Source organism: Cavia porcellus, unplaced genomic scaffold, assembly GCF_034190915.1.
Source record: "Cavia porcellus strain 051 isolate PalLab524CR breed Dunkin Hartley unplaced genomic scaffold, mCavPor4.1 scaffold_25, whole genome shotgun sequence".
NCBI classification, from domain to species: domain Eukaryota; kingdom Metazoa; phylum Chordata; class Mammalia; order Rodentia; family Caviidae; genus Cavia; species Cavia porcellus.
Window position 1 is genome coordinate 54,126,334 of NW_026947508.1, and position 14,317 is coordinate 54,140,650.

The 14,317-nt window shown below is 44.6% G+C and overlaps 1 protein-coding gene across 14 annotated transcripts in view; it reads left to right on the forward strand.

The window, feature by feature from the left end:
• Fggy (FGGY carbohydrate kinase domain containing) overlaps positions 1 to 14,317 on the forward strand; it is a 511,054-nt gene that overhangs the window by 350,728 nt on the left and 146,009 nt on the right. For 13 of the 14 annotated variants that reach the window (XM_063236600.1, XM_013146222.3, XM_003464041.5 and 10 more), the window contains one exon: positions 4,816 to 4,877. The exons of the other annotated variant lie outside the window; for it this stretch is intronic. In XM_063236600.1, coding sequence (XP_063092670.1) covers positions 4,816 to 4,877 — 62 coding nt within the window. The remainder of the gene's footprint in view (positions 1 to 4,815; positions 4,878 to 14,317) is intronic. 14 annotated transcript variants of the gene reach the window in all.

Genomic DNA, 14,317 nt, shown 5'->3' on the forward strand with positions numbered 1-14,317 from the left:
CCTAGCCCTGTCTGACTCCTATAATATTTCTATCTCAGTTGTCTATAACACAGTGTTCTATACTCTGCAGGTCTTAGAGAGAACCAGAATCTGGACTTTCAGGGTTTAAAATGTTGACTCATTTGTTAAACATTGTGTATTCCAAATAAAATGGATCTGCAGGACAGGTGGCATCTTTCACTTCATCTTTCATAGACCAGTCACAGTCTATACTTTGTTCAGCTATAATCGCCTTTTCCCCACATTCCCAGAGCCCATGACACCTTCCTAAGGAAGGGCCTGCGGCCTCAGATGATCTCCTGTAAGGGGACTTCCTTATCCTTTTCTACACCTAAAAACCAACTGGCTCCAATTCAAGCTCTCCTCCTACCACGGCAGAATTGGCCTTGCCTGCTGTCAGCAGCTGCCTGCTCTCACGCTGAAATTGGAGAGCTTGGGGAACGAGAAAATAGTCCCAGTTGGACTGGTTCTGTCTGCATTTCTGAGGCAACTTCTTGGCCAAGACAGTCATTAAATGTGAATCTGGTTATTTCACTGGGCACAACTGCGAAGAGGGGACTGTGTTCTTCTGTACTGTGCTAAATGTGGTGCAAATTAGAACCTCATTCCCTGAGAGCCCAGGGAATGGACAGTTCCTGCTGTTGAAATGAGCTGGCATGAGCAACTCACTCTTCCTTCATTAAGGGAGCCCTTCACCACCAGACACTCGAGAAGAGAGTGTGAAGCCGCCTATTGGGAACCCTGTTCCCCCAAGCATTTCTGCCTTTCTGCCCTTTCTCCTCTTCATCTTAAGTGCTGTGCACTGAAACACAGGCCCTTGCTAGAACCCTGCCTGCAAAGCACACATTATTTCCCCTGTTTTGCAGGTGTAGGAAATGAGTCTCAGAGGGTTTATCCAAAAAGTTTTTATAGACTGCAAAACTGAAACCATGTATCTTTACAAAATTTTTGTTTTTTACATGCTCTAAAACTTTTTTTTTTTTTTTTGTCTTTTTCCTTTTTTTATCGGTACCGGGGATCGAACTCACGACCGCCTGCTTGCAAGGCAGGTGCTTATGCCGCTGAGCTAAATCCCCAGCCCCTCTAAAACATTTCTTATTATTCAGGTATGGTGAGGCTAATAAGCAACTGCAATTAGAAAGACAGTTTGTTATTGTCAGTTCAGCAGGTGAGAAAGACATCATGCTATGTAGGGCTACATCAGAAGGCAGAGGGAATGAGGGTAGGATGTGGGCCAGAAACTTTGGTTTTCAGAGGGAAGAATAGGCAGGTAAATAAACAGGCTTGGTGTTGGTTGCCTTGAATAACTGCTGTAGGCGCTGAGAGTGAACAGTTGTTCACTGTGTCTGGCATCCAGCCAGGGGTGATTTCAGCAGAACAGTGCTTTGAGAGCCAGCTGAGGATGGAGGTGTGTGGAGTAAGCTCTGAGTTGATAGGATCTCTTCTGAGAGGGATGTCCATTCTATCCAGAAGCTGGCCAGCTTTGAGGGAGGCATTCTTCCCAGGTCAGCAAGGCTATGAGATCTAAGTATCAGGGATGCAGAAAATGAAAAGGCGGGATTAATACAGCAACAATTCCTACTCTGAGACTCAAAGTTCAGAGACACCCAACTCTGAAGTTCAAAGTCACCTGATTCTATACCAGGCATTCTCTAAGCTTGCATTTTCTTCATAATATGCTTCATTTATTCATTCAAGATCTAGGCATTGTCATAAGCACTGGAAAATAGAACTACTGAGGATTTTGCTTATAAGAGAGCCCCGAGTCTAAGGTAAGGAGCAGATCTGTAAATTAATGATCATGGCAGCATTTTATGTACATTACAGGAGGGCCGAGACAGGCTGTGGACCTTGCCTGCCTTGTTGCTCACTGTGTCTGCTTTTCTCCCAGCCCTACATATCCTGCCAGATTAGTTTTCCTTCACTTAGCATTTTACTCTCCAATTTAAAATCACTTCCTGTGACCTTCAGAAGCATAAACACTTTCAAAACCCACTGTCTGTCCCCACCTGTGGAGGACTAGGGCGCCCTTGAAAGAAGACAGTTTGCTTCCATTGTGATTCATCTTTGCCCTACTTCCAAGTATACTGATATGTATAGGGCTGACTAGGAAAATGCTGTATGCCCTCAACTAGCTATAAGCAATTCAGATGGGTCTGGCTGAAAGGCTGATGTGTATAGCTTTTGAAGCAACGTGACAGGTTAGTGATGCCCCACCTTTAGATCCCTAATACTAAACAGGAGCTGGGCTGAGAGACACCTGACTGCACTTTTGGCAGGGACTGAGCCTCAGCAAAGAGGAAATGAGCTTCCTGGGCATTAAAAGCTATACACCAGAGCTGAAGCAGCTGACCCAAAACACAAGACACTTCCTCAAACCAGCACGGTGCTGATTCCCTTGAACTTGAGGTTACCTGAAAGAGAATCAGATGCTTTTTCTGCATCCTCTCTGCATAATTCAGAGGTGGCATTATATCTTTTACCCAGCCCAGCTCACAGTACTCATATTCCTCTCAGCATTCTCATAGTCACTCAACTCCAAGCCACTCCCCTCTTCACAAATTAACAAAACCCAGATTCTTCGCTGGGTCGTAGGCTTTGTTCCAGTTAGCTGGTTAGCCTTTGTTCTGCCTGAACTTTGGAGTTCCTTGACACCTCACAACTGCAGATACGTCTTTTTCTCTATATTCTCATTGTGGGTTACATTGAAAGTGGTACATTGGAATTTACTTACTAGAATTCAGTAACTTTTGCTTGGTATTACAAATAAAAACTCCTCCAGACCATGATGAGATCTCAACCAACTTCCTGTATCCACCCTCTTAATTCACCCATATTTCTGCCACTTTATTTATCCTCTCATTGAACATACACTTACCTTGCCAATGTGTGTCCAGCTCAAATAGATACCACAGTAACATGTGACAAGTAGCACAAGGAACTGTGGGTGCTGTGTGAGAACACAGTACGCTTCACTGTGCTCATTCATCCGACATTCACATCACAGAGAGGTACTGAGTGCCCAGAGATGTCAGAGAGGTACTGAGTGCCCATGAGATGTCAGTCCACTTTCCCCTCACTACAGTGTTCATGTCTTCACGATAATTGCTGAATAACTGATCCCTTACTTGTGCTGCTATGTTTTAGATGTATTTCTTACTTTTTACCGTGTTCCCATAGCCTATGCACAGTGCCAGCACGTTAGGTGGTCAGTAAGTCCTAAATAACTGCACCCTTGAGGCACATTTAAATCTCTTTCTCTCACCTGCAAAAGTACTGCCTGTGAAAGTAGCCAAAGATAAGGTCTTTAGGTAGCCATTACTTATCCTAGCGGTGCATCCTGTTGCCGTGTTAGCCTGCAGACTCCTGGAAGTTCCAGAATATTCCTTGCCACACATCCCACAATCAAACCTACAGAAAATATATAGTCAGAATTGCTTGGTTTTTTAATTTAAATGACCAGTGGTCTTGGTATTATTTTAAAATAATTCTGTGAAGCTCTATGAATGGAATTTAACAACTTATATTATACCAGACAATTTAGCAGATAATATGGCATATAGCTAAGAACAAGAACTTTAGATAAAGAAAAATTTAAGCTTGAGGTCTTCACTGCTCCACTGTGGTAGTGAACAAGTGATTTAACCTGCTTTAATCCCAGGGTTCTCATCAGTACCCTCTTCATAGGCTTTCTATAAAAAGTGAAAGAATGTATATATAATATTAACTCAGTGCTGATGTAGCACAGAGATATTATGTCATATTATTTATACTACTTTGTAGCAATCCTGCTTTAGAGGAGAGGAGGGGAAGGGGTTATGGCAGTTCAAAGCAATTTAATGACTTTCTCTAAGTCGCTCAGTTAGTGAGAATCAGAGCCAGCGCCCATGTCTGGTCCTGTGGTTGCAGAATGAATTTTCTTGCTCTTTATCTCCATGAGGCTAAAATAACCCATCTGCTCATAGTTTGAATGAAAATAAACTCTTCAGAATGGCTGTTTTAGAGTCCTAGAGACTCAAGTAAACATTTGGAATACTCAGATTAGGTTCAGGGACTCCAGCACAGCACTGGCCCTGTGTCAGCCCGCAGAATCAGGCTGGGGAAACAGTGGTGTTCTCAATGCACAGTACATACTGTTTCATTTAGAGCCACCACAGAGATTAGGAATTCAACCCTAGGCACAGGGCCACAGATGAAAGCCAACCTCTGCAGAGTGCAAACATCTCTGTCCTTGGAGAGCTGTCCTGGTTTCTCCTGTAACAGTGTCTCAGTTTAGAGAGACTATTCTGACAGACCTGGAAGAGCACAGTGCTGTTTAACTGGGACTCACTCATGAGACCCTCATGCCTTCCATCTGTTAGAGCTGCCCCTTTCCTGAGAACAGCCACATGAGTAATTTAAGGTGTGACATAATCATGGGGTAACAGCCCAGATTAGAAGGGGAAATGATGTGTCCAAAGACGCTGCGTCTAACAGACAGAACCCACACTATGTGAATTTTCCTTACCTCCTCCCTCCTAACCGTCAGGTCTAATCTTACCTGCTGCTACCAGTTCAGCTGGAAAGTTGCTGCTTTTTTCTCTACACTTGTTTTATGAATCCAGTTCTTCATTTTATAAATCCAGGAGACTGAAACTAGGCTAAGCAAAGCTAGATTTCGTATAAAACTGAGACTGTTTTGCAGAATTAACACTTTGAATATGTTCCTGAATTCTCTATGGAAAAAGAGACAAAGGAAACACAGATTCTGTGTCTTTTTCTGTTTAAATGGAGATTAGAAAAGCTATAACACTGACTGCACTCTCTTGTTTTTAGATAGACCATGTGGTGCAGGGGCACGTTGCCTTTCCTGAACTACAAGCCAAGGCTGCTGCCAGGTAACTATTTTCTGTTCTGTCTGCGACGCCTTCTGTGACAGCGTGGATGGCATTCACTGTGGGCAGGTTCATGGCTTTCAGATACAATGTGAATGCCTGTCAGTCCTTGTCATCTAGATGGCCCAGGATATACCTGCATTAATTTTCAGAATGACCCAAGAGAACTCAAAGAACCTAGAGAGCCCCCAAGAATATGTCAGGCTACAGATGGGGACTTCTCATGCAGTTAAGGTGCATGGATTTTGGGTTCACATCCCAGTTTTACCCCTTCCCAGTTGTGTGATCCTTTGGTTATTTAACTTCATTAACCCTATGTCTTTGTCTTATACCACTGTTAAAACCTGGTAGAGAGAATTTTCTAAAACATATTAAGTAAGGATTATCTTGAAAGTGTTTACATGTATTCATGCTAATATGAAAAGGTAATAACAGAAGTTATGTCTTTGTAGCTGTACAAAAATAATAAGATGACTCAGAAGTTAACTGAGTTATCTGTAGAAATTGGTTGGAGTAAAGATGGTGGGAATAGGAGCAGAGTAGCAGGAGAAAACAAGACTTCCAAATGTGACTTTTTATTCTGTACATACAACTCTGAGAACTCTGATGATGTTTCATGTTTCTCTAAAATGAATAGAAGGTGCTAGATAGACAGACAGGAAAAATAGACTAGAAACTGTCTCTGGGTGGCCCAAATGAAATATAAAAATAAACCTACTGTATGACAAATGAGTACCAGAATCACACTAGAGGGGTTGAGGAGAGAAAGGAACTCACTCAGATAACTTTGGGCAAGCATGCTGAGTAGATAGAAATCACTGTACATAAATATTGTACTTCTAATTCATAAATGTGTTTTGCATAATGGTATAGGTTAGTTCTTCTGAAAAGTCTATGATTGAGAAAATAAGTAAATGCAGTGTATGATACGTTTCTTGTCGATGTCCGCTCCCGGCCGGCAGGAAGGACACACGACAAAGTCTGGCAGTGGACAACCTTTTCTTTTTATTTTTCTTCTCCGTACAGCCTGCCCTGGGATCGCTCCCAGCCGAAGCCTCCTCTGGTCCGCTCCCTGCGGCTCCTTCCGGGCTTCGCTCCGAAGCCTCTACCGGTCCGCTCTCCGCGGCTCCTTCTGGGCTTCTACTTCCGGGCTTCTCCTTCCCCCCCAGGGGTGGCACCAGTATATATACGGATACAGTGTCCAATCATGTTAAAGTAAGCAAGGCAAGCTGATTGGCTAACATCATCAGTTGCCAGGCAGACTATATTGTTGAGCGGGTTGCTTACGCGGTAAGCAGGAAACTAACGTGCTCGATGGGAGGGGTAATCTACCTCAGGCTTTGCTCTTTACTACAGGCCTCACGTCCGCCAAGTGAGGCGACCGGGCTCGGGGCTGCGGCTCCCAACATCTCCCCCTTTTTTATTTTTTATGAATGTGCGCATCGTAGCCCTTTCTGGACTGGGTGCAGAGGCTTATGCCCTATGCGTAGGCCCACCGTAGGTCCTTGGCTTAGACCCTGGTCGGCCGTCCCATGGTCTGCCAAGGCCCTGAGGCCCTCGTCCTTTTTCTAGGGCCAGGCACAAACTGGACGGAACCTGGATGCACACAAGCTTGCACTCATTTCCTCTCCGTAAAGAAGTCCCCTCAGAGAGAAATTTAGACCTGGGCAGCATCTAACAGTCCAGCGGCTTACGTGCAGGATGGGGTAGGGCCTGGCTTAGGTTGAGTCGCACCGGGGGAGTACGCTCTTACCCGTCATTGACTCTCCTACCCAGCTATGTCATAATTTTTTAGAGGAGGAGTGTGGGAAGCTCACCGCCCCTAGACTCGGTCGTAGGCTAGGCGAGCGAGCCATGTATATGCCTGAGGATCTTCTTGTCCATTTCGGGCTACCGCTATTTCTATTCATCTTGTTGGTTGGTCTGTGATGGATCTCCGGTAGGGCAGGTCTGATCTTCAGTCGAGGGCTTTGTTGCCCGTGTCAGTCTCTCCGGTATCCACAGTGGTTCTCGTCCCGGTTCCTGTGGGAAAACACAAACCGCGCCTCGGTTCCAGCTGACCACTGGATCCGGGCCCATCCATTGTCCTGTCAGGACATCTTTCCACTTCACCCACCCTTTATGGTTGGGGGAAGGGTTGCAGTGCTCCACAGCTGGGGAGCGATTATCATTATTTAAATTTAAAAAATTGTGTGTGAATAGTGCCATGGATAATCGTGCCTTTGGGGCCAGGCCTTGGCCTACTCCCCCTTTTTGTTTTTGTAAAATTTCTTTGAGGCTTCTATGAGCCCTCTCAATGATTCCTTGACCTTGGGGATTGTATGGGATACCATGTTTTAATTGAACCTCCATCATTTTGCAGAACTCATTGAAGGCTTTGCCTATATAGGCTGGTCCATTATCAGTTTTTAATATTTTTGGTTTGCCCCATGCGGCCCAAGCCGCCAGGCAATGATTGATCACATTAGACACTTTTTCACCTGTTTCTGCTGTTGCAAATATGACGTGAGAACAGGTGTCTGTGGAAACATGAACATATTTAAGAGTTCCAAACTCCTGTATATGTGTGATGTCCATCTGCCAAACATCACCAGGGATCAAACCTCGAGGGTTTACTCCCATCGGTATGGCAGGTTTGTATGTGGCACAGGAGTCACATAGTCGCACGATATCTCGTGCATCTGCTCTGGAAACATGGAAATGGTTTGCTAGTGTCCTGGCATTGACATGAAACTTATCATGGAAGGCACGGGCTCGCTCGATTGGTGTTAGTAAGGTAAAAATCCATAACGGGCGAGTGGCAGTATCAGCAGCCGCATTCCCCTGTGCCATAGGCCCTGGCAGGGATGTATGTGCTCTTATGTGGGTGGTGAAGACCTTATGGTGTCTGTTCTGAAGCAATGTCTGGATAGACAGGAACAGCCCAGCCACTGTGGAAGTGGATCTAATTAAACCGGCAGTTTCAAGCACTTGCATAGCATTGACCACATACCTAGAATCGGAGACAATATTAATGGCTTCTGAGAACCGTTCAAGAATCATTTTAACGATCTGCAGTTCCACCACCTGAGGCTGATCTGGTTCAAATTGTATGGTAACCGGGGGCTTGCCTAGGATCACATAGGCGCCTATCCCCATCTTGGAGCCATCTGTGTATATTGTAGTTGCTGGGACTAATGGCTCAGAGGCAGTAACCTTTGGAAAAATTATAGGGTTCTGAGTGACAAATGACAAGATAGGGTCTTTAGGGTATTGATTGTTTATATCCCCATGGAAAACACATCTCAGAATGGCCCATGTATCTATGCAGGCAGCCAGGGTCTTGATCTGGCTGGCGGTATAGGGTACTCGGATGGCTTGTGGTCCTGAGCCAAAATGTTGGACAGCTGTATCATGCGCTTCAAGGGCCAATGAAGCGACTGCCTCCGGGTAATGCTCTATGACTTTTGCAGGTGAGACCTTAGGGTGTATCCACAGTAGTGGTCCTTTCTGCCAAATCACCGCTGTGGGCTGTAGACTAGTCTGTAGCAAACAGACATCAAAGGGTCGCCCTGGTTCAATTCTGTGTAAGGGAGCCCCACCAAAGGCTTCCTCCACTCTCTGTAAGGCAGCTCTTGCCTCAGGAGTGAGCCTCCTGTGGGAGGCTATATCTGGGTCTCCCTTCAGAAGGTCGAACAGGGGTTTGAGATCTGAATTTGGTATATGTAAATATGGCCTAATCCAATTAATGTCTCCCAATAGTTTTTGCATGTCATTTAGGGTCCTAATGCCATCCGTCCTAATGGTGACCTTCTGTATAAGTCTGGAGGCGACACTGAGGTCCACACCTGCTGACCCGGGGGTGGCCCTTGTTGAAGGCTGCCATCCTGAGCTGTCCTGTCTCTGGGGCGGGGGCCCGCCTGTGAAGGGGGCCCCCTCTGGCCGTTTTTTGGCCCTCTAGCATCTCGTCCACAAATACGGTTGCCCTGAGCATCAAAGACCGACCTACACTCCTCAGCTTTGTGTGATCCCCTCTTGTATCGCCCACAAACATATGGTTCTTCATTCCTAGGGCGAGGCCTAGCATCTGTATTGTTTGGGCAATGACGTTTAATGTGTCCTGGCTCCCCGCAGGCAAAACACCCTTTAGCCTTACATTCCCCTCCTGACCCGCGAGGTCCCCTCTGCTGTACAGCCGCGGCCAGGAGAGCAGCCACTCCCGAGTTGGAGAGCGGCCCCCCTATCTCTCTGCATATCCTAATCCAGGCGTTGAGGTCCTTGTTCTTATGAGGAGCTATCGCTGCCTTGCACTCCTTTGTACATTGCTCGAAAATCAGCTGCCTTACCAGCGGTCGAGCCACTCCCGGATCAGAGAATATCTTATCGGCAGCATCTTGCATTTGGGCCACAAAGTCAACAAATGGCTCTGTGGTACCCTGAATTATTTTTGAAAGACACAAGGAGGCTGTTCCGGCACCACTTATCTGCTTCCAGGCGCGGAGCCCTATGGCATTGATTTGTTCATAGACAGCGCCGGGGAACTGAGTCTGATCATCAGCGTGCCGACCTTCTCCCATAAGCATTTCTTTGTTCCACCCCCGGTTTCCCCGATTGGCGTTTCTCTCAGCCTGCTCTGCAGAGAACTCTGCGTACCAGGCTCGCCAATCCAGGTAACTGCCCGAGGGCAGACACGCCTTTGCCAGCTGAATCCAGTCCACGGGGGTGAGGGGCCCAGAAGACAGATTCTCCAGCATGGCAATGGTGTAAGGCGCAGTCGGCCCAAAGGTTGTAACTGCATTTTTAAGTTCTCTAATCTGCTTTATCTCAAAAGGCTCCCATACATTGCGTCCCTGGCCCATAGCTACTTGTACAGGAAATATCCCGTAGGGGCCACTATCTATCCCAGGTGGATGTACCTCATGAGACAAGCGTCCCCCCTGCCAAAGCCGCCTGTAAAAATACCGACCCGCCGGCGGCGGAGCATAAGACGGCGGCCGTGATTGGGCGGAAAATGGGGGCCCGTGCATCACTTCCTGTTCTGGCGAAAGGGGAGGGAGCCCCCAGGCGGCCGCCCCGTGGCGAGGGATCGCCTCCCTCTCGCGCCGGGGAGCGCTCAGGAGCTCTCTACTCCTCCGCAGACCAGGTTGAGCAGAGCGCAATTCGCGGCGCAACGCTGGAAAAGAACCCTGTGACTCCTTATCGAGCGACTTGGGCTCCTGACAGCTGGTCTCTTTGGCCTCCTTGCCATTCAACTTTCCCTCGTCCTCGGAGTCAGACGACTCCGAGGCTAGAGCCCCGTCCTTCTCCTTAGCATCTTTGTTCCCCTTAACGGGCCCCTCTCGGGAGCTCCCTGACTGGGCCTGCTCAAATACCCTGCGTACTTTTGTAAGCTCTTGAGAGCTTTCTCCACAACCACCCTCGCTCTTAATGTTACTACCTAGCATGTTTCCCATTTTTTAATATGTTACTCACCGCGTGAGGCCCAAGGAATCCGCCACTTACGCGTGAGCCTGAGGGGAGTCTAAAAGCCCTGTAGGTGCGCGCCACCCAGAGCCCAGGCTTATCCCCAACTCACCTGTCTCGCAGCTCTGTACTGGAGCGTTGTCCGCTGTCACGTCTCGGGGGTGATCAGTCCCCGTACAGGCCACCAAATGTCGATGTCCGCTCCCGGCCGGCAGGAAGGACACACGACAAAGTCTGGCAGTGGACAACCTTTTCTTTTTATTTTTCTTCTCCGTACAGCCTGCCCTGGGATCGCTCCCAGCCGAAGCCTCCTCTGGTCCGCTCCCCGCGGCTCCTTCCGGGCTTCGCTCCGAAGCCTCTACCGGTCCGCTCTCCGCGGCTCCTTCTGGGCTTCTACTTCCGGGCTTCTCCTTCCCCCCCAGGGGTGGCACCAGTATATATACGGATACAGTGTCCAATCATGTTAAAGTAAGCAAGGCAAGCTGATTGGCTAACATCATCAGTTGCCAGGCAGACTATATTGTTGAGCGGGTTGCTTACGCGGTAAGCAGGAAACTAACGTGCTCGATGGGAGGGGTAATCTACCTCAGGCTTTGCTCTTTACTACAGGCCTCACGTCCACCAAGTGAGGCGACCGGGCTCGGGGCTGCGGCTCCCAACAGTTTCTCATAAATAAAGTCACAGTGAACTTTCTGGCACTTGAGGAAGTCCAAAGCATCGGTATCAACTTGTAGTTTTTAACATATATTTAGTGGGTAAAAATAGAAATACAAATAGCTTTCTGTATTCGTGTATGAATAGATATACATCCACTCCTTAGATATCTCCTCTAGGATGGCCTAGGCCCAGGTACACACTTACACCGAGGGTTGGTTTCTCAGTCCTGTTCTCCCAAAGTAATCAGTCCTCCTTAGAGCCACATTGGCTTCCAGGCTGGGAAAATATGTGAACACTCCATGGTGCCAGAAGCAAAAGCAGCTATCAGGTTACACAGAGGCCAGCTTTAAGAATCGTTTAACTGCCACAGAGCCCAAGTTGATTTAAAAAAATATTAAGTATCAACTCCATAAATTCAAAAAGATATGTCATTAACTGTAGAAATACTTAAGTAGGAAGAAAGCACTGATCTTTCCTAAGTTTCTTCTGGAACGTAGATTTAGAATTGATAAATGTAGACAAATAATGGAAATATTGGAAATAGTGAATTATTATCAGACAAATACTACAATAATAATTGTTTCAGACAGGCTGGGGATTTAGCTCAGTGCATAAGTGCCTGCCTTGCAAGCACACGGTCATGAGTTCGATCCCCGGTACCGATAAAAAAAAATTGTTTTAGACAAGAATCATTCATGACTGTAACAATTAGTAGGTAAAATTATAATGAAAAAGAGGATATTTACATAGCCCCAAAGGATCTTACTATAAGATACGTAGTAAAATGAAAGGAAAACTAGTCAGTTTACAGTGGAAGCCTGGCAGACAGCACCCTACCCAAGTGTTCAGAGTGTGCACCAGCAATAGGATAACCAGATATCATGTACCAACCTCTGTGGCCCACCAGGATGAACACAGCATGAGTTTTGTGATGTTCTTGCCAAAAATAGGTAACCTCAGTACAAACTCAAGAGAATACCAGACAAATCCAGTTAAAGAACAATCTATAAAATTTTTAACCAATGTGCCTGAAATAAAATTATAAAACTTAAATACTGAAAAACTGTCTTAGATTGGAAAAGAATAAGGAGAAATGCTACACCTAAAAACAACCCATGGTTAGAATTGTATCATGGACCAGAAAAAGGGGTCCTATTAGAGGAAACTCAAAATGTGTCAACAGATTAGTTAACAGTATTGTAATTTATTGCTGAGTGAGATGGTGCAGAACTCAAATCCTTCCACTTGGGAGGCTGAGGCAGGATGCTCATTGTGAATTTAAGCCCAGCCTGGTCCAGACAGTGAGTTCAAGAGCAGCCCGAACCACATAGTGAGACCCTGCCTCAAAAAACAAAAAATACATAAAAACAATTTTGTAATTTCTTAGATGATGAGCAAGAGAAAAGTACTATTTTAGCCAATTTTGTATAAATCTAACATTATTTTGAAATAAAAATATTAAAAAAAATAAGAGAATGTCATGATAAATATGCTAAGTTGTTGTACTTTGCAAGAAAAATAATGATAATACTTTTGGTCAAAAAAGCAAGTGACCAATTTCCTGTGTCACCTGTACCCCTTCCTAGTGGTGAGACTCTGGGAAGTGCATAGTGTCTTAATCCCTCAATGTAAACCCCTTATATGTTTATTGAGAGAACTGAATGAGTTAGAATAGTGGCTGGCATATAGCAGTAATTGTCAAGTGTAAGGGGTGTTCACTAACAATTGGAGCAATAGAACTTACTGCTGGGAGGTTGTAGTTACCTATACTAGACATTTCTGTTTCCTACAAGAGGCACCCACTGCACAAAGTGAACTACATTGTTTGCTGCACTAGAGTACAGACAGGGTGCTGTCAGAAGTTTCTAAATACAGTGTTGTGACCATGGATGTTGTGGTCCTTCTGTCATGTCCTGCCATGCCCCCTCATTAACTGGCACTTTAATTGTTTTAGTGATAGGATAACCTAGAACATGAATTCCTAATTTCAAATCATCAGTGAATCCCTTGAAATTATGCACTAGGTTTTTTTTTTTTTTATTACAGACTTGTACGTGGATTTCTGTGAAAGGGGGCCATAACTTTCATCACTTTCCTAAAGGGACCCAACATTCATAAAGCACCAACCCCCCCCAAAAAAGAATGTAGATTAGGAGTTTAGAGATCTGAATTCAACTAACAGCAGGAAAATATATCCTTGTGACATAGTATTGAACAATCAGCCCAAAGTGCCTGTGAACATATATTTTTAATTTTGTGAGGTAATATATTTGACACAGCTTTGTATGCTCAGTTATGACAATGATGACAACTAATTCTATTCTTAAAACTAAACCTAAGTGTCCATCAACTGAGGAATGGATAAAAAAGTTGTGGTATTTTTATACAATGGAGTACCACTCAGCTATAAAGAAGGATCACATTGAGATATTTGTAAATAAATGGGCATAGCTTGAGACCATACTCATAAGTGAAATAAATCAAACTCACATGTATAAGTACCAAATAGTTTCCATAGTATAAGAAACGATAAGAATACATAAAAGTATGTGGTAATCATGATTCCCCAGTATATTGGTTTGAAGCCATATAATGTTTTCACTCATTAATTGGAATGGTTTTATTCTGGGTTGTTTGATTTTATTGTCTGTGATAGTATGAACAGCTATTTTGAAGAAAACAAGACATCATAATAGCTAGTGCTGATTTAATATCATCTTGTTTTGAAGACCCATCAGGCTGTTGTTCTGTCTCCACTGGTTTTATCATGTTGTATCTTATTGGATTTTATTATATGTGATAGAATAAACAAAATTTTTTATAGGCAAAGAGATAATAAAGAAACCGTTGTTTGTTTTCTGTTAGCTGGTTCTAAATACCCTGTAATACTTTCATTCTCTTGAATGGTTTCACACTGTCTTGATATGTTTGATGCTATACTATACAAAGTTAGACTCAAATATTTCAAGGAAAGAGACACTATGGTAACTACTATTTTGTCAGGTTATCTGGTAGTGAAGCACTATGTTGCTTAAATTGTTCTGACCTGTGTTGTTTCATTGTTATGTCTGCTTTTATCTCAATCTCCCCTTTTTTTTTCCTTTTTTTAAAAAAATAATTTTTTAAATTATTTTTTAATAAAGGGAAAAATAAATTAAAAATAGCAGGATATATTATAGTAACTTTTTGATTTCCTACTAACTTGATTTGAACCCCTGTATTGCTCTCACCATCTTATTTTGACTGATTTTACTCCATTCCGTTTTGTTTGATAATATCAAGTTTGAGGGTATAGGCAACTTACTTTGAAGGCAATAAGATTCACTATGATTCCCATTATGGTT